The sequence below is a fragment of the Styela clava genome, chromosome 5, assembly GCF_964204865.1.
Source record: "Styela clava chromosome 5, kaStyClav1.hap1.2, whole genome shotgun sequence".
Lineage (NCBI taxonomy): Eukaryota > Metazoa > Chordata > Ascidiacea > Stolidobranchia > Styelidae > Styela > Styela clava.
In genome coordinates, this window is record NC_135254.1 from 23,794,912 (window position 1) to 23,815,385 (window position 20,474).

Genomic DNA, 20,474 nt, shown 5'->3' on the forward strand with positions numbered 1-20,474 from the left:
TTCTACAAATTCTCCATGCTACAAGTTCAACCACAAGCAATAAATTTATAATAAGGATAAGAGAATATAGAATTGGATACGAAAATTTGTTTTTACGTGTAGAAGGTAATTTAATTGGAAAATGCTGCTTAACTGCTCAGACACTCGTGCGATGCCGGTACGGTATCGTCTGACCGTACCGGTACCCATGCAATCACTCGTGAAAGAATGGAAGATGATGAGTGATTGTATGGCTACCGGTACGGTCAGACGCAAAGCGACTATAACCGACTACCGGTATTTGGTAAGACGGTACGGTACCGGCATCGCGAGTGTCCAGACAACTGAGTAGTTAAGCAGCATTCTCCAAATTACCTTATACACGTAAAAACAAATTTTCCGAATTTTCGTATTCAATTCTATATTCTCTTATCATTATTATAAATATATTACTTCTTGTTGAACTTGTAGCATGGAGAATTTATAGAACATTTTCATATTGAATATTGCTCAAGAAAATCATTAGTGAGTTTGAAACCCAGGGAACACATTTGTGCGCGTAGGATTATGCCTGACAACGTTGGTCCCAAGCAGAAGCAAATTTTCTAAAAATAAAAACGCGTGACAACGATGGGCCACGAGGCGGACCATCGTTGTCAACCTTTTTATTTTCTTTTTATTCAATTTTTTTTTTTTAATTTTTTTTTTTTCGTTTTCATTTATTTATTTATTTTTAATTTTAATTATTTTTATGTTTTTTCACAAATTTTTTTTTATTATCGGTTTTTTATTTTATTTTTATTTTCAATTTTACGCGTGACAACGATGGGCCACCATACTGCACCGCTGTGTACCGATATTCAGCAATTGGCTCTGACATCGTTTATGATATAACAATTCAATAGATCTGGTAATTTTTCGCAACGCCTCGTCTCTTTTGGAAGTGCACCTGCATGCTTTTTTAGGGGTAATACGAGAACTAGATGCTACTTTGCATTTTATTAGTTTCTCATCTACAATGCCGCTGTAAAAACAAAATATTCCAGATTTAAAATAAAAACCTAGAAATCCTAAATACCAATGGGGCAGTGTAAAAGTGCCTTAATGTGGTTGGAAGCAGATCGAAAAATATAACACTATCAGAGTGGAATTCCCTCTAAACTATTTGGTACCGTAAATTAATTTTCCCCATCATCCTAAACGTTTTTGGTAATTAATATGCGTGTTTTTGTACTCTCATTTCATATAATCGAGTGCCATAAAAAGTCCCTAATGGAAATGCTGCATAATCCCAAAACTACACCAACACCAACAGAAGCTTACAAGATTTGATTCAGAAGTTTCTTATAGATACAAACATTGATTAAATATCTGTGACCCACTCTCTTCTGTTCCGCGATAAAAATATAATTTTTGACCCATTCATCGGAAAAGGTTCGCCATCCCTGTTATAGGATTAATGCTTGTCAAGATTTAACAAGTCTGTCTGGTCTTTAATGACAGTATTATGTATGGAAAGTACATATGAAGAGCCTGCTCGAACACTTTCAATTGGCCACTCAGACTGAGATACCACTACAATTTTTACAATATTACGTAAGCTTTCTTTTAAAGTTTGTTTGGTATTTCTGAAAAACCATGGTTTCAGAAATAAGACACAGCAGTACTAATAATATTCTCTATTCCCATAATGTCATCATTCCAAACATATCAACAATGAAATGGATTTAGATTGAAAATTCACCAGTCAATCCAACATGAATAAAGTAAACTAAGAAAAGTATCTGATTGTTTCTTCTTATTTTAAAAAATAAGAACATATTTCCTTTGGATGCAATGTATACATCAATACACTATGGACTGGTTTTAAAATTTCTTTTTCTGTAAGCATCACGATTTATTTCATTTTCAGTCCAACAAAGAACACCCGATTTGTAAAAGTAATATACATATATAATGCTGATCATGGTCCGCCCCCAGCAGCAGGTGTCGAAGGCCTGAAATTTAACAACTATAGTTTAAACAAGTGTAATTGAGAAAACACATATGATTGATATTATTTTCATCTGTAAATTTTTTCACAGTATGTGCATTTGGCTACTACATACACGAAAAAGTTGTAAAAGTGTCCAGGTAATAATTTGTTTATTGGTTTAGTAAAAAAATACCTCGTGGTAAGTTTTCAATGTTCAATTGAAATTTCTTATTTTTTGATATGGATTCACATAAAATTATTCATCAAAAGAAAGATATACAAAGTGGAGATGTTTTATATTTTTACATCAGCATTACCCGATATTTGACAGTGTATCAAACTATATTATTATTTCAAAAATTAATTAACATTCCAGTACTGACAGATTAATTTAAAAAGATTTCAAAAATGTAGGTGATTACTGTTAACTAAATCTTTATTGAATTTCTGGTAACTAGCATTTCCCCAGATGGTTGGGTTGGAGGGACTTTCTGTCGGTGTGTCTTGGGGGTTACTTTGTTTATGTTCATGGGTATTTACTAATTATACGTTTAAACTAAGTTAGCAATTACATTTCAATTTGTTTGTTGAAGTCTTGTTTTGAAATATAGGTTCATAATAAAAATTTACAAACTGTGTTGCACCACTTGCACCATGGATCTTCCAACATTACACAAAGGTATCCACCAAAATTATTTAAGATTACATTGTTGTCAACCAAGATCTATAATTTATTCAAGACTTACTTTGCCCATTCCACATTTAGAATGAGATGATCATAACCAAATCCAGATATTGCTTGAATAGCTTTGGCAGCATCTTCCCTTTTGTAAAAATTAATAAACGCAAAACCCTGCATAAAAATAAACGATGTATAAATTAGAAACAAATCAACTTCAGAAGTTAGAACAATCAAACTGTATGTATACTTCAATTTAGAATTACCCCACCTAACAAAAGCATGCCAAACAGTTAAAACTGTACGAAAAGGTGTAAAGGTGTTTTACTAAGAAACATCTCAAACAAATACCTCTTAACATCATGGGTATATTTAGACATTTGCTTTTCTAACTATAGACAGCAGATGAAATGCTTTGAACCAAATAGATTCTGGTCACGAAATAATCATAAGGCCTGATCACATGTCCGCTGGAACCGATCTAGCAGACCACATATTCACGCTTCAGTGGTTGGCACCGGTACCCTTACTGTACATAGGCCTACCGGCACAAATTCAAAGCTTCAGTGTCGGTAACGTCGCAGTAGTAGGGCGATATTAAATAATGAAAGTGCTTCTGTTTACATATGATGAGCTCACTTCACAAAAAGTGTTTGATTGATAAAATGCAACCGTTTTAATTTGGCTTCCAGTAGACTACTGACTACAGGCCTACTGTAATTTTTTGAATGGGTCGTGTGGCGTAAGGTGCCAGTACTCTGCAACGTTGAACGCTGAATAGTCGGCCAAAATGATCTAACTCGTCTATCTTTTATGCCCCCAATTAGTTTGTCGTTTTGTTTTTAGATTATGGGCAAATTTCAATGAGAAAGCAACCCCTTATCCTATTCTGCAAATAACTTCACAGAACTTCAATCAAGAACGTGCATTTAATTTTGATACTTTATTTAACATTAGTATTGAATTTATTGAAAATAAAATATGTATATGCAGTGTTTGCAAATCATGACTTATTTTCTTTAGTCATAAAACCCTGAAACTGTTCTCAACTTGTTGGTTTGGACATGTAATCGAGGGCGCTGAGTGGTCTCCGAGACTACTTTGACTTTTCTAAACCGAACCGGTTCGCTGGGCTGATTTTGATGGACATGTAATCAGGCCTATAGCTTTCTATATTTTAGGGATTGCTTATCCTAAGCTTGGTACAGAAGTGCGAAACACCATGCAAAATTTAAGAGGCTTCATGGTATGGCCTATTCAAAAATTGAGCTTGGTAATTCCAAATAATGATTTCAAAATAGAACTTCGTTCCTGCAAACATACTTTTGATTGTTGAGTGTGTTTATCTTTAGCCAGATATATTCTCTGTATTGGACCAAACGGTCTGAATAATTCTTGTAAATCAGATTCCTTTGTTTCTTCAGAAAGATTAGTGACCCGTATTGTTGCTTGTTCATCTGGGAAGAAGGCATGAATATAAAAAATTCGCCTATTTTACATCAAGTTGTGTGAAGGGACTGGAACCTATGAGCAGGGGTATATTCACTTGGCTAACACAAACAGTCCCCAAACTTGTGATAGGACTAAAATAAGGAAAAAATTATGGCCTAACCCTGACCTGGTACACATACTACGGGAGTACCAAAATAAGCACAAGGTGGAATTTTCAAGCAGATTTTAGCAATGTAACTTTTTTGTTTTACCAAAATCACTGAATGAATTTTACCAAAAGACGATGATATTGTTGTATTTCAAAAATTTAATAAAAAAAAAATTACTACAGAAATGCCTAAATGTGTGTTTTTGTCATTGCAACATGACAGAACTAGTAACTCAATAGACACTAATGTTTTGACTATTATATTTTCATGAGCATTCAGTTAACAAATCCATAATGCAAACCTCTAGCTCCCCGAGATGGCATAGAAGATCCTCTTGCTGTTGCTCCAGCTCTCAAACTTGGAGGGACATACTTTCCACCAGTTCCACCTCCTGGTCCCGCTTGAGTTGGACTATCGACTTCATCTTTTTTTTCTTCCTCTTCCTTTTCAGCTGAAAAATTAAATACGATTAAATCTCAATGTTGAATTTTTCTTTCAGTGATCACTACAAACCAGACTATAACAAAGCGGAAATATGTGCCACGAATGTATCAGGATATCTTTGAACAATAGATATAACAAAAAAATACAGATAAATTTTTAATAAATATTCGACACAAAACCAAACTTATCCAAGATCATACATGGCCTATTTCCTGTCTTGAAATTCTTGAAAAACATGTAATATTGTAGTTGATTACGAAATTTCGATAACATAGGATCTTCTTGATCATGAATTTCCTCCTGTCTACTGTTAATGAACTGCAAGTTCACATCCTGCATGAAGAACAGAATAGATTAGAAACCCAAATTTCTTATGATGTATTTTCCATTCTATACCTCAAATAATTCCTTTGTAATAATTAACTATATATGAATTTACAGTGTAAAATGACTAACTTCTGAAATAATGGTGGTCGCACGATTTGGACCGGGAGGATCCTCCTTTGATACTCCAAATTTTGGTAAATGTTTTCTTCTGGCAACTGACTTTGATGTTTTCTGGATTTCAATCTTGTAGGTACGAACAATCTGAAATTTCATATGAAAAATTTCAAAACTTGTATCTCAAAGCAAAGTTGCATGGATATATTGGATGGATGAACAAAATTAAAACTGACAAATTAGATAAATCTTTATAATTTGAGGCATTTGGGAAATACATTGATTCATGCGCAATTTTAACCCAGTATTTCGATACTTTTATTGTTGCACTACTATTATATTTATTCAGCATATTTATTACGACTATACCGTAAGTTTATTTTGGCTGCATAACCCTGCATTATTAGCGCAAAAAGGAATGACAAATTTAAAAAAAATTTTAATAAAGAACCAGATAGGCAAATATAACTTGGGAATTAGAATAATACCTCAAGTAACTTGATTTGGAAACAGTTTATAATTTAGGCATAAATTAAGTTCTCAATTAATCAAACATGGATAGTATATAATATATGTTTTCGTGATACACAATATAAAATTCCCATGGTTAGTAATATGCCTTTGGTTTGAGTCTATGTATTTGATAAATATATTTAGCAGAATAATGACAAAAAACCAACCTTAACTTTTTTTCCATCTTCGTTTATTTTGTATTCTGTGATAATTTTTGTGTTTCCATCTTTTTTTTCTGATGAAGGCGGCAGTTGATCATGTCCTAGTTCTTGTACCTCTGCTTCTTCTACTTGATCTGCCCAACTCGATGGTTCGGCAGCATCAGCCCAACTCACTTTACTAAATAATAAAACCAAAGTTTCATATGATTCTGAATGTTTTTTAAATTTATCAATATCATATTTCTAACTATGACCAATCTGATATTGCCAAAGATGACATTTGAAAATATTTTCTAATATGGATATCCCTGAAATATGACATAGCAGAAATAGGGGTAACGGAAGATAAAACTTTTTGAATGAAAAATTCAAGATTTCAAGTGATCCGTTTCTACAGCCAAGACAAAACTACCGGCACCACTGCATCATTGGAACAGGCACCAGATATGTCACGTAATTATACTGGCCATGCTGCATAATTACTATGCATTATTTTATCAAAGAAAACTTTATTCTTACTACAGACAATATTACTTGAGAAAATTATTTTATTACTATTCAATCAAGCTTGTTTAAACTAATTAATTTCCAAAATGATGAAAGACATAATAAACCGGAAAATATCATCATCAAAAAACAAGCAGTATTCACTTGCTACTACTCTGATGAAAGTCAGTTAACAATGCTATAACATTTTTTAAGATTGGAATATGATTTGCTTCAATTATTAATTCCAATAGAGATGGAAATAAAAATGAACTTTTCAACAAATTTACACAATGGAAAAATATCAATTAGGAATTGAAAAAAAACTGCAACAAAAACATCATCATGGCACTGGACAGTGCAAAGTAGATGTTATTTGTTACTTATTAATAACCGATGTCCAGTAATATTTCGGTAATTATTTTATAAATATAAACTCAAAAACATTGACTATATACTGAACTGGGTCATGCATATGCTACGATTACAGAAACCAGAAACTTCATATTTTCCATGGCACATAGGCCATAGACCGAAGTTTGTTTGTTGACTTTGATACCTATGGTTGTTCAAGGTTCATGAGCAAGTCTTAGAAATAGAAGTTCCTTTTACCTGCTATCTTCAGACGGCATGTTCACACTGTGATGCTACTTTTTTCGTTGTTCCCTCTTTCAATTTCCATTTTTTTATATTATGTTTTATGTTAAATAAGTTAACATATTTGAAATAAAAAAAACATGTAAAATTGATATACATTAATGTAAATGATTGCTCCAATCACTTGAGAAGTACACAATACTGCATTTGGAATAAATTGTACTGTAGCATTCAACGCAATATAGGAATCGGCCGTCGTGCCAAACGTCCTCGCTTCAGAGACAAATTGAGTTTGTTTTATTGAACCAAATGTCGCGAATCGATGAACTGTGCCCTGTAACATTATATAACACAGTACGGTACATATCTCAGATGTCGCATAAAACAATACATAAAACAAACACTCAATTTGTCTGAAAAGAGGACGCAGAGAACCCATGCACAGTAGGTAATCAGAGGTCTGGAGGTGCAGTGGCGAGCGTATTCCTAACGCTCGGCACGATGCGCCACACCGCCAAACCGAAGTGAGTAGCACTGACTCGTCCTGACCATCGTTAAGAAAGAATGTGATGACTAGCATCCCAGCTATCCTCTCGCATGACCCAGCAATAGGCCTACCGCGAACCACGCCAGGGCTGCCACTTTTGCCTGACTAAAAACATCTAGATTGACCTCGAAAAACATCATGATTGAAAAATAAAACATCTAGAGAATACATCTAGATTTGAAGTCATTAAATTTGATGAAAATCAACGAAACGAGAGCATTCAAAGTTTATTATATTACAGTATTACATAATATTAGATATCGAAGAAGCTAATATCTATTATACTATTTTCAGGTTGTGCGCCATCTTGGTGCACATACTTCTGGAGGTCCCTTTTTACCGAACCTTAACGCCAACCATATCCATATGGAAAATGTTCTAAATTATGGTACCCAAAATGTGTCACCAGCAGGGGCAGACCTGCCATTACAGCATTACTGGCTACATATGTTGGTTTGTGTTTTTAATTTGCTGCCGTGGTACTCCAACTCAAAACAAGGTGCCCCGAACTCATTGCAAAATTTTTTTCTGCTTCACACTGTTTTGCGCTCTTTCCCCCACTGTTCTGCGCTGTTTCTCTCTGTTTTGCGCTCTTTGTGGTGTTTCGCGCTGTATTCAGTAAGTCTGTAAGTAGTAAGACCGGTTCACAGCACCAAAAAGTAAAGAAAGACAAATTCAATTGCACTAAAATAATTTTATAATTTTAAAATCCTATAGTAACCAACCTGAACTACACAAATTATTCTCACCAATTGGCAACAATACAATACTAAGTACTGAAGTACCGGTACTGACTTATCGTCCTTTCTATTTACAGATTTAATTACCGGTTTTTAAAGTCACATAGGGTGGCTTACCCACTTTGCGGCCATGACCTATCTGCGACCATCAACTTCATCGATCAAATTAATGCCGAAAAAATTAACGAACCGCGACGATATTTCTCACGCGTTATCGTCCACTTATCCCTCGTAGCTCTGCGAAATTACACTAACTAAAATGCGGCCACAAATAAAAAAGTTACGACCGAAAACCTGACCGAAGAAAAAAAACTGACCATTTTACCATGTCGCCAACTACCCATTGTTCCTTTAACAAAGGTTGAAAATCGATACAAATATAAGAGATAAAGAGATGAAACTTGGCAGGTGGGTAGAGTTGTGTTTCTTTTAACCATCTTTAAAGTTTCACGTTTCTACATTTAAAGGAGGGGGAGTAGGGGGGTGCGCATTTCCAATACGTCAATAATATCTTTGTCAACTAATTTGCGACCACTGTGTTTTTGTCTGTTTGATTGCTGTGATGCGGTGCTTTGTTCATAATTTGAAGAATTTTGTTCGAAATAACCGTGTTCTTAAAATATATGACGGTCAGAAATGCAATTAGAAGCCCATTTTTCACTCATGGCTGCGTATGCCCTAGTCTCGACGCAGCAGAAACGATGTTCAAGGCTTGAAATCCGTGATCGCACACTGGTCGTTCGGTCGCAAATACGTCTTCAGAGTGTCGTACTTTGGTGGTTTGTATAGCTTTAACCCCTGGTCGTAGAAATTTCAGCGTGTAGAATAAATGCCAATGCACCTACGGTGAAAAAATTAACGGGTTAGAAATATTGGTTTTTGTTTATAGCGGTTTGAATGAAATCGTCCGCAGACTGGCTACACCACCCTACCGTAACCTAAAAATGCTTAACTCGTTATTCGAATTATCTAATTACATATTATGGTACCCGTAGATTAGATAAATACAATATATTATATATATAAATGAGTTTTATAAATCTGACACTAATAGACTATATTTAACTTACTTCTGAGTAATGAAATAATATTCATTCACATATTACAGTATTATACACATCGCTTTATTCATTTTCCACTGGATAATATAAGGAACGTTGAAAAACATCTAGACTCCAAATTCTACATCTAGATCTAGCTATAAAACATCTGGAGTGGCAGCCCTGAGGAACAGGCAGCAGATATGCAGACATCGACAGGCACAGCGTGCAGATGTTTCGTGGATGTTTCGCTGACCCTTGACCCATGAAAATTTCTTTGTATGCCTTTTTGTACAAAGTGTATAGAGCAGTGGTTCTCAACCGCCGGTCCGCGGCAACCTTGCTGCCGGTCCGCCAAATATTTTTCCAATATTAATATATATATTATAAGCAAATTGCAAAATACAAAGTATTGACGTATTAGTTTTATGATTTTTTTTTAACTCTTATTGATTGATGAGAAGTCCTCTGCCCATTTGAACCATTGAGGTGTGATGATTTGAACACTGAACGGCTGGATGTTCGTAAAGTCTATGACCTCATAACGGCGGCTAACGTCATAACGGAGAAGTTTGATAGCACACAGTTAGGGTTTTGTTTTTTATCAATTCTAAAAAAAACATCCTGTTTCCAAACAAGGGCTTGTTTTAAATCATTTGTTTTTCTTTATTTTTTATTGAAATACCCTTTGCATCGCCGTGGAACTACTCCAGAACATTGCGTTATGAGTAAGAAAATCATGAAACTTATTTAATCAATTCAATCAAAGGCAGCCTTCGGCAAAACAAGGTGCGGTATGAAGAATATACTTACATCGGCGGCAATCTGATTTAAACGATAAGACAGGCTATGCTAATTGTAAGACCCCTCTGATGCACTGATGTCGGAACTAATCTGTTATCACCCCATAATAGGGATTTTGAGTTTCTGTATTAACATTTTTCTCATAAAATAAAGGCATTATTACGGTCAAAACTATTCGGTTAATCTTAATGTATACTTAGCATACTTTGTTCTTAAGGTTAAAGTGATGAGGTTTTTCAAAGTTATACTAACTCATTTATTCGGTTGTATTTCAATTTTCACAGGGTGGTTCTTGTCGTAGAGTCGTCCACGCAATGTCTTATCGGTTGCGTCTTCCTGCGCCAACCACTTTTGCAGACGCATTGAACTAAAGCTTGAGAAGGCGTGTATGGGCGTGTATGGATTGATTACTTTGCACAACAGAAAAATCGGTGCCCCAGAAGTATGCGCACCAAGATGGCGCACAACCTGAACATAGTAGGTGTGTACCGGTTAGGATTCAGGTTGTACACATCTTGGTGCGCATACTTCTGGTTTTAACTTCCCTTCCGTAACTCCAAATAATTACGTAATTCCGTAAATCCGTAAATTACGTGCAAGCCTAGTCAATCCATGACCGATTGGGCATATTCAAAATGTCTTGCTTTATTAATTCACTTGTATTCAATTTAACCTGCGGTTGCGTCGACAAATAAAGTCATCACTACTCTGAAATGCCATGGTAATCCGCGTACATAAAAATGTGTGGTAAACTTTATTATATCTACTTTCGATCCGTATTTTGCGAATTCGACAAATCTGAGCTGTACTTGCAACTTGCAAATTATTTTCAAGATAAAACAGTTAGAAAAATCCCCACGTCTGCTATAAAATCTCAAGGATTTATCTTGGTACAATAAAAATTGATTGAATATACTTTGATTAATTATCTTATATATCACCACGACTCGGGAAAAAGTCGCGTTTCAACCTTGTATATATAATATTAACACGAAAATTGTCGACGGCAATTTAAAGCAATGGATACAAGGTCAATTCCGCGCACAATTGACTGTGTTTCGATTTTAGTGACGTTATGGTTCCCAACGCCGCCGAAACTCATGTGTGCCGTGTGTCGAAACTTATCTTTGCGATTCACAATGCCCAGAGAAGCGTTTCTAATCTGTCGTGGGCCTCCTACAACAAATTGTTTACGTTTTTTTTTATTAGTATTTTATATTTTCGTATTTCAATCAAAAAACTTTGCGTCGCCGATCCACCCGTTTACTTGAATTTAGCATCTCGCCGCCGATGAACGTATAATAACTTTCAGCGAATTTCGTTTCTCCTTGGATCGGGAGTCTTAGGGTAACCAGGTCGTCTCGACTTACTTTGATGTAAACTTGTTTCAACAATTATATATTGTTTGATTTATATAATACTGTTATTTATCTAGACTTAAGTCATGGGTCACGCTGCTCGATAACCAGTCTTGGTGTCTCGCGGCTCACTTCACCCTGATGTACCATTTTACTTCTTATTTTGTATTGTTTACTTTAGTATGGTGGAAAAATAAATTACTGATTACAATTCTGCGCAAAAAGAAAGTAGTTATTATCGTTGTTGTGAAATAATTTTTGTGGTTCAGGGAGAATAAACACGAACTTAAAAGTGTTTACGGCCTAAATAACACGTCACGCTGGCAAAAACAATCGGCGATTTCAGCTAAAAGCAATTGCACGCGTTATTATCGACTTTTTCAGTTTTCCAAAAACTTGGGGTGATCGACTGCAACGCACATGGTTATCTACACCTATTTCGGCATCTCGATTGCAGTTAAATATTGCATGTTTTTTTCCACTGAGTTTGTCAAATTGATATTTTTTTGTTCAAATGTAGAAAGTTTGTCGAACTACAAAAATAAATATCCGAATCTGCCTCAAATCGCTTGGCGTGCCATGAGAAATCCTCACGCGTGCCACAATTTGCACGCGCGCCAGGGGTTGCCGACCACTGGTGTATACAATACAACAATACAATTCATTTCGGCATTCTGAAAACACAAAACTTAATGAAATGAACGAAATATCTAACAGAAATGCCCGGAAAACGAGCAAAACTTAAGAATTAGGTTTATAAAGCGCAATTCACGTGCTCGTTTACGAAAAGTAACACAGAAGAGAGGAAAGTCTCCTACCCAACGACTAGCGTACTGAATTACCAGTTGATGGCGGGGGTGGGTTTTGTTTAGCCAGTTATTTGTTCCAGATGCATGGACTTGGTGATGGAGGAAGCCGTGACCGACCAGCGGTTACTTGAACCACCAGCAATCCTCTCGCACCTGATTATCCCTCACCGGATTCGAACCTGCGAACCCACAAAAATCGCCTTTCGATTTGTTTTGTGCAGATCAATCAAGTTTATTTTTTTCCAACCAGTAAAAAATAATTAAATAACAGAGGCACAAATTATAAGAAAATAAAGTACACAGTTTTACTCGGGAAGGGAAGTCGCGGAGAACCAAAAAATGGTTGTCGAGCAGCGACACCCGAAGTACCGCTGTTATTATTGGATGAACAAAAAAATAAGGTGAACACTAAGTGAGTGAGTACAAGTGAGTTTTCTTTAATATTGGACGGAATTTTTCCCCAAATTAGAATGCATTATGTTTTGAGCGTTTTTTTTTGTTAATGAAAATGAACATCGAGGCATGAAATAAGTCCTTTTTGTAACAATCCTTGTGGCTATGGATGGTTAAAATTTTTGTAAAATAATTATGAAATATAGGGGGAAGTACATGATTTTCGAAACGATACATAAATTTGACAATTTCAGAAAGATATATATCTTTCAGTCGTAATACTTCACACCGCTTGTATAAGCGTGAGTTATGAACATGCTGTGATTCTGCAGATAGCATGCAGCGAATTGCTTGTTATGCAGAATTACTAGTGGTTTTAGCGTAGTTCTATTAGTTCCTCCCCAACTTATAATGCCATATTTCAGATGAGAGTATATAAAACTATAGTATACAATTTTTAATGCATTTGTAGCGTACCGGCAGTCTATGAAATAATCATCAAAGTTCAGAATATCTTTAGCCAATGAAGTACACGTTTTGACGTTGTAGATGTAGTTTGATGTTGTAGACACAGAATACAGAAGATTGTTAAGACATGACGACATCGAGAAACGAGACGACACTTATCAAGAAGATTCGACTCCTAATACAAGACCTCTCAATACATGACTTCTTCAATACCTTACCCCCAAATATCCAATTGAAACCTTTTTATACGTATGTGCGTATGGTGATATCGATTCCATTAGGGTTATCGATTCGGGTTTGGAATACTAATTACCATATGTCATCGATCCAATTATATTTTTGGTTGTCATCTGTTTGTCTAATTACAACGGGAACTATATCGATCCAATTCATGAATTTGGAGAAATTAGCAATTTCCAGTCTTTTTAATGAATTTTACCTGAAATGACGAATTTATCCCTAAATATATCTACGCCTAACATACGTAAATTAAAAAAAAACACATTGAAAATGACAAAAAAACACAATTGAAAGATATACATAATAAAATTCAAAATTATGGGACGAGAAGATTTAATAATGAGAGGGAAGTAGGATGACAGTGAGAGTGTAGATTAGAAAAGAAAAGGCGATTTATTGTTTTTTAAATTTGATTTCGACAGATAAAACTGATCTAAAACTGATCGAATATATTTCGTCACACTGAAATACCGATTGCTCATGTTTTTGAAAAAATAGCGCTTTGTAAGTTCGCTTGTTGCGATTTGTTGATAATGCCAGCTTCGGGCTTTGAAAAAAAAATAACGCTTTGTTTGTTCGTTAATAAAAAAAAATCATATACTCGTTTTGACGAATATATTGATGAGCTCATTTATGCACCGTTCTTATGACGATGTTATAAACGCTAAAAAGAGTGACTCGTTTGAATCATCTTTTAAAAATAGTTCAGTGTTGATGAAATCCATCTAATCGAAATAGTTTACATCCGTCAATTTTCAATTATTATAAATCACATGAATTTTGAAATTGAATATTCACCTTGCTTGCATAATCAATTGGCCATAAGATTAATTGCAATTTGAGTAAACACTCAAAGTCTGTTTTCAAGCAATTCATAGAAATTAAGATCCTAATTAATATCGCCAAAGAAGTTAAAGAAAGGACTATACATTGAGAAAAGAAGTAGTATGATAAATGTCCCAGTAAAAAAAAATCGTAAGTATATATAAGAAAGTAAAACAAATTGTTGAATAATATTTTCATTCTATTGTCTTGCTCGATCATTTTTTGCTGTGATCTTTAAAAATATCTACAAGCGTGCGATTCCTTCGTACTTTTTTAAAAGTTATCGTTCGTTGTATACCATCAGTTTAATTTAGCCTGATACAATTTTTCACCTTGTATTTTTGAATTTAAACAAAAGTTCATTGTGTGGACTTGGTCCTTATCCTTCGTCTTCGTATCCTTCGTCGTCTAATTCTTTTCCGATTCCGTACCTTTATTCTCTCGTGCGGTGATACCTTTATTGCTGTACCATCTTTACTGTTGTTGTTGTTTTGTTGGGTCACCTTTAGCGATTTCGACTCCACATCAGAAGGCTTGCAATTCTATGTTCGGGGTCACCATTTTAGCCAATGAATTACACGCTTTGATGTGATCATAATAAATTTTGGTTAGGGCCAAATGAGCATTATAAATTTTGCCTGTAGTTGTTGTTGGTCACTTATAGACATATTCTACATCATTATCTGTGGACCAAGTATTTGCTGATGTAGATTTTAATTTACCTATGTTTTCTGCTTTGAATGTATGTACCCAATCTTGACAGTATAATGCGGTCGGAGGGTCGGCCATGTAGGATTTGGATTTATCATAAATAGAGCCGAAAAAGAATTTAGTTGATTGCCATTCTGTGACAGATTTTTGACAAACATATGCCGTGATGTTAGTGTAGGCCGAGGATAATTTGTGAACCGTGGCATTGCAATAATCTACTCGAGTGATCGGTTGTTTTTTACATTTCGGTGGTTCCGGTATGGAGTACTCTGCGACAGGTCTATCAGGATTACAAAAATTCACCGATCCTGTTGGGCTTGATGGGTTAAAAGCAAAAGAGGTAGCATATAGACAAAACAAGAAATTAATAATAGGTGAAATCATTTTGTCTATTCTGGTGGGATGTTCTGCCGGAACGCGTTGTTGAGTGCGGTTCTGGTCTGTTTAAAAATAATAATGGGGTTTCAATATTCGGTTGAGTATCAAGTTGAATATCGATTTCGGTATGGGCTGGTTTTAGTCTATCGATACTAACATTTTGTAAATTACCCTTATAATCTATTTTAAAATATTTTGCGTGTTTCTCTATAACTTTAAATGGGCCATTATAAGGAGGTATGAGGGGTTTTCTAACTGCATCGACACGTAGAAAAACGTGGGTGCAATCATTCAACTCCTTGGAAATGAAAGTTTTTCTATTTTGAGGTATTTTATTATCAATCTTAATACAACCAAATACTCCAATGAAACGGAAAGCATACAATAAAAATAACAAATACCAGGCAGTACAATGTAAGAAAACTATATACACAATTAAAACACTGACGGCCCTGAAATCGAAGACAACTTTCGAATAAGCAATATGACCCCTAAAATCCGGTAGGCCTACACTAAACTAGCTTCTTACAATTTGCAAAACAGGCTGAAAATAACTTATGACAGGTATTTTAAATGACCACAATCAATTCTATTTGTGCCTAACAGTACCGATGATAGCTAATTCCTTGATAAAACTAAAAATACAACACCAAAATAACTGTAATTGCAATGTACTCAAACAATAATATCATCCTACTGTCTAGCATAAAAATATCTAACAAATCCCAATCTAATAATCATAAAACCAAGAGTAAACATCAGCGCCCTCAGTGTCTTCAATGTTAAAAATACAAGATATAGCAATAATATTACACGACATCATTCAAAAGATAAAATAAGGGTCGTCACATTACCCCCCTCTTCTAGATGGAACATTATGAAGGAATGTTTTCATATTCATTAGAAAAGTTTAAACAACGAAAGTAGTCGAAACAAAACAAAAATATTTACACAAAGTCTTTAAAATATTCAGGTTGTCTACGCTCACGCTTAGACATCCGTAAAGTTTGTCCTTCTGGATTGGACAACTCGTACCAAGGTATTATTTCCTCACAAGGCTGAAGATCAGCCTCTTCCGGTGTGTGTTCCCCAGAATCCGCCCCTTTCGGGCTATCATTTAAGCAAGCACGTGGTTCCTGGGTCTCTTCATGAATAAAAGTTCGCAAATTATCCACATGAACCACACGCGTCTTGTCGCCTGGATTCCGTGGTATCTCATAAGTGTGATTTGAGAGACATCTCCCAAATGCGAAAGAACCCTGCCATGGAGAATTCAGCCTCTTCTTCTTTGGTGGGTAATAGTACCATACAAGGTCTCCCTCTTCAAACTGCTGTGGTTTCACATGAACATCAAAATTTCTTTTCTGTCGCAAGGCAGCTTGATTCAAATGATTTCTTGCACATACAAAAGATTCCTCAGTGACATCTTTAAACCATTTCACATATTCGGTATAACAAGGATGCAGAGGTGTTTGACGTCCATGCATGACGTCGATGGGAAGGTCAATCTCTCGGCCAAGCATAAGACGATTGGGTGTAAACTGCGTACTTTCATGCACTGTAGCTCTGTAAGCCATGCACATATATGGAACATGGTTATCCCAATCGTCTAGATCAGGTCTGGGCAATTATTTTTGGTATCGGGCCACATTGAATATTCAAAATGAAGTGGCGGGCCGGACTAAGTAAAGTCAATCGTGCTTTTTTAATATTTTTTTTACACATTTAAATAAAACAAGTACTACATCTATTGTACTTTTGTTAGAATTTTTATTCAAAGCACAATTAATAAAACTAGTTTAAAACATAAATTTCGAGTCAATACATAGGATCAGAGAAACGGCACCCTGACCCTTGCATAACAATGCCGAATTTTATCATTAATGCTGAAGAGTAGGTAACAATGCGAAATTAGGACCATGTCTTCGGTGCCAAAACATTGTGATTCATATAACTTTGCCGTCATCATAGCATTTTTAACGTGAAAATTATATCGCATTGGAAAGCGTTGTGAGCTTAAAAGTTCGGGATGCACTGTTCTAAAATACCACGACTATATGCGGATATAAAAGGTCAGATAAACTGCCGGAATATACTTAGTTTCGAAACCTATTTTCGATACGGGTATAATTAAAATGTATTGATATGGGTACATTTAAAATGTCTTGCTTCATTGTTTTCAACCTAACCCGCGGTTGACTTGACAAAACTTGACTTGGCATTACCCCTCTGAAATACCATCGCATTCCGCGAATATAAAAATGTGAGGCAAAGTGCCAGATTATTTTTATTCGATTTCGTGAATTCGACAAATCTGAGCTGTTCTTGCAACACTGACTTAGCTCTGTTTTAAAGATTTTAACATTTTAAAAATCCCCACGTCTGCGATAAAACCACACAGAGTATAAACTTCATTTTAGTACCACGCAAATCGATTGAATTTACTCCACATTAATTAAATATCTTATGTATCAGGTGCCGTCGGTAGTTTTGGAATTGTTCAAAAAATACATCGCGCACACGAAAGCCACTCAATTAAAATGTGTGCCGTGGACACCGGAAATTTTTCAGTTTCCAAATTTTACAACAGCGTTTCTAACCTGTCAGGGACCTTCTAAATCAAAACTTGTTTCTGTTCAATTTTTAGTATTTTATATTGGCGCTTTTAATCTAGATTTAAGGTGCTTGTCGATTCACTCCTTTATTTATCTTTAGCATCTCGTCGCCAATGATAATATAATAACTCGTTTTTCTCAATGGTTCGGCATTTCCGTATACAAGACATATATATGTTAAGGAAAATTTGGGATTTGAGGAGTCACCTCGAGCTGACGAAAACAATCGGCAATTTAAAAAAAATAGTCGAACGTTATTACCGACTTTTTCATTATCATAAAAATTCCGTTTGTTCACAGTTAAAGTATATTTTATATGTAAATAAAGAAGAAAGTGTCTAAATCTAAAAGCCTGCTCGCGGACCGGATGAAAAGTTGCAGCGGGCCGGATGTGGCCCGCGGGCCGCAACTTGCCCAGACCTCGTCTAGATCAAGGGTTCTCAAACTTTTGATGTTGCGGAGCCCTTGAAAGGTTGAATATTATTCGCGGAGCCCCAAAATAAATGTTAAAATTGTTACTTTCAGATTAATATTCCTGAGCAAGTTAAAAGTACTTTACTTATTTTAAATGCTGAACCTTTTTTAATAGAGTTAACACAAGTCCTAAATAAATCTAAATTTTATACTAAAGCTGTAAATTTGACACTTGACGAAGATATTAATAAATTAGGGGTCGAATCTTTTCAACTTTCGGGCCGTTTTTAGGGCCCTTCCCGTGGCCCGATCTTTCTGAAAAATTTTCTTTATTGGGCCGTTAATAACGTACGCGATTTCATTTTGTTACAATCGCCGATTTCTTTCGTCAGCATGGCGTGTTTTAAACATCTTTACGCCGGTGTTTATTCTCCTTAAATCAAAAATTTCCCTCGGCATATACATGTATTGTTACACAATGACGACGTTAATTGCTTTTTTGTTCTCGCGGGGAATTATGAGTTCAATGTGAAAAACATGTTATCATATTATAGTCATCGGCGACGAAATGATAAAAATAATAATCAATAAAGAGGTAAATGGACAACTCAAATATGTTGATTGAAGAACGGCATTCTAAAATATTAAAACTGAAACTTAAAAAGGAAGATCACACGTTTGGTTTCAGCAGACTCACCTCAGATTGAAAACGCTTTTATAGACATTGTAAATCACAAAATTTGGTGTTATGTTAGGTTTACATAATTGCAAATAATATAAATTGTCACATCGCACTACTTGTTTTTTTGTCGTGCAGGTAGCTCCTTATTCAATTGAACGGAATCCTTCTAAATACATAGTGACAAAGCTTACTTAAAAAGAAAGAATGGACAATATTGTCAGAGGCTTTTGAAATATTGCAATAGCATGTTGCTTGCCTTCAAACGCCTTGGTTGGTTTATGTACTAAAACATTAGCAGCCATGGCAGTGGAGTGTTGCTTGTGGAATATTATCGCCTTTAAAATAATTTGGCATCATGCTATACAACAATTTTGGAAAACGACGGACTAATAAGCCATTATTTTAGAAAATGCCAAATCTAACCATGGTCGTCAACTGTGGTGCACAGTACCCATTTTCCGCAATCACCAAACGTCTAAAACAAAATACAAGAACAGATTCGCTGATTATCACGACATTTCAAGAATAGGTTCGCGCAGACCAACTGCTTAAATCAGGGGTCGGCAACCTACGCCCGCGGGCCGGATCCGGAGTAATATAATCCGGCCCGCGACGCTTCCCTGAATTATAGTAACGAAACAGCTGTTTTGACGATTATATTCTTTACGTGACAGAATTTATTGTGAGACACGTGTAGACTAAATGTTATTATAACCTAACAAGTATATAATTCACAATTACTTCTATTCAAGAGATGTATCTCTGCTGGATTTCTATTCTAAAAAGTATCTGGTTCGTAGAAAACTCCAAATTTGACAAATCATGCGAAAAAAATTCACATCAATGTTTTGAAGTACATATGCATGCGAACAATTATTTTCGAAGATGAACATTAAAAAGAACAAGCTCAGAACTCGGGCTTAATGATTCCCATTTATAAAATGTTTTAATCTTGGCTTCATCCGCTTCAAAGCGTGATGCAATAAAAAGCGTCACATCAAATGTCATTTTTTACCTTATTTCCTTAAGTAAGAGGACCGAGTTAAGTTCCTACAGTCATCGCGCGCTGCTTCTTCTGATCTGTGTGAAATAAATGTGATTCATTGGCCATCCGTTCGGTTTCTTTCTACAAATATGTGCGCCCCGCCAATGACTTGCAACCCTTAATTTTGGCCCGCGACCGACAAAAGGTTGCCGACCCCTGGCTAAAATCATATTGGCTTCACTGACCCCAACTTTATTCTTGCGGATATTTCTCATGAAACTTTGACGGTTTTCCTGTATTTACATCGTCTGGCCAACAAACTTTTAGGTGCCTACCTATATACTGATTACGCTGCCCCGCATCTCCAGTTTAAACTCTGTAGTAAAGGGCTATCCATGCTCAGAAGAATTGCTGAAGTCTTGGATCACACTTTCGATGAGATGAATATAACGTTTTAACATGTCTACTTTCCTATTCATTGAAAGCTTTAAGGCAGCCAAAGTTCTCCCTGTTTTTAAAAGGGGTAATATTTCTGATTATGGAAACTATAGGCCTATCAGTCTTCTTCCATCGTTTTTAAAATCCTTGA

General features: G+C 35.5%; 1 protein-coding gene across 1 annotated transcript; it reads right to left on the reverse strand.

Moving 5' to 3' along the window:
• Positions 1–1,643: 1,643 nt before the first annotated feature.
• LOC144422961 (eukaryotic translation initiation factor 3 subunit G-like) lies at positions 1,644–7,046 on the reverse strand. Its single transcript, XM_078113048.1, has 8 exons — positions 6,892–7,046; positions 5,800–5,971; positions 5,135–5,266; positions 4,879–5,011; positions 4,536–4,685; positions 3,957–4,090; positions 2,701–2,807; positions 1,644–1,976 (listed from the first exon to the last, which is right to left on the reverse strand). Exons 1-8 carry the CDS (start codon positions 6,909–6,911, stop codon positions 1,943–1,945), a joined length of 882 nt encoding a protein of 293 aa, XP_077969174.1. The 5' UTR covers positions 6,912–7,046; the 3' UTR covers positions 1,644–1,942.
• Between the last annotated feature and the right edge of the window lie 13,428 nt (positions 7,047–20,474).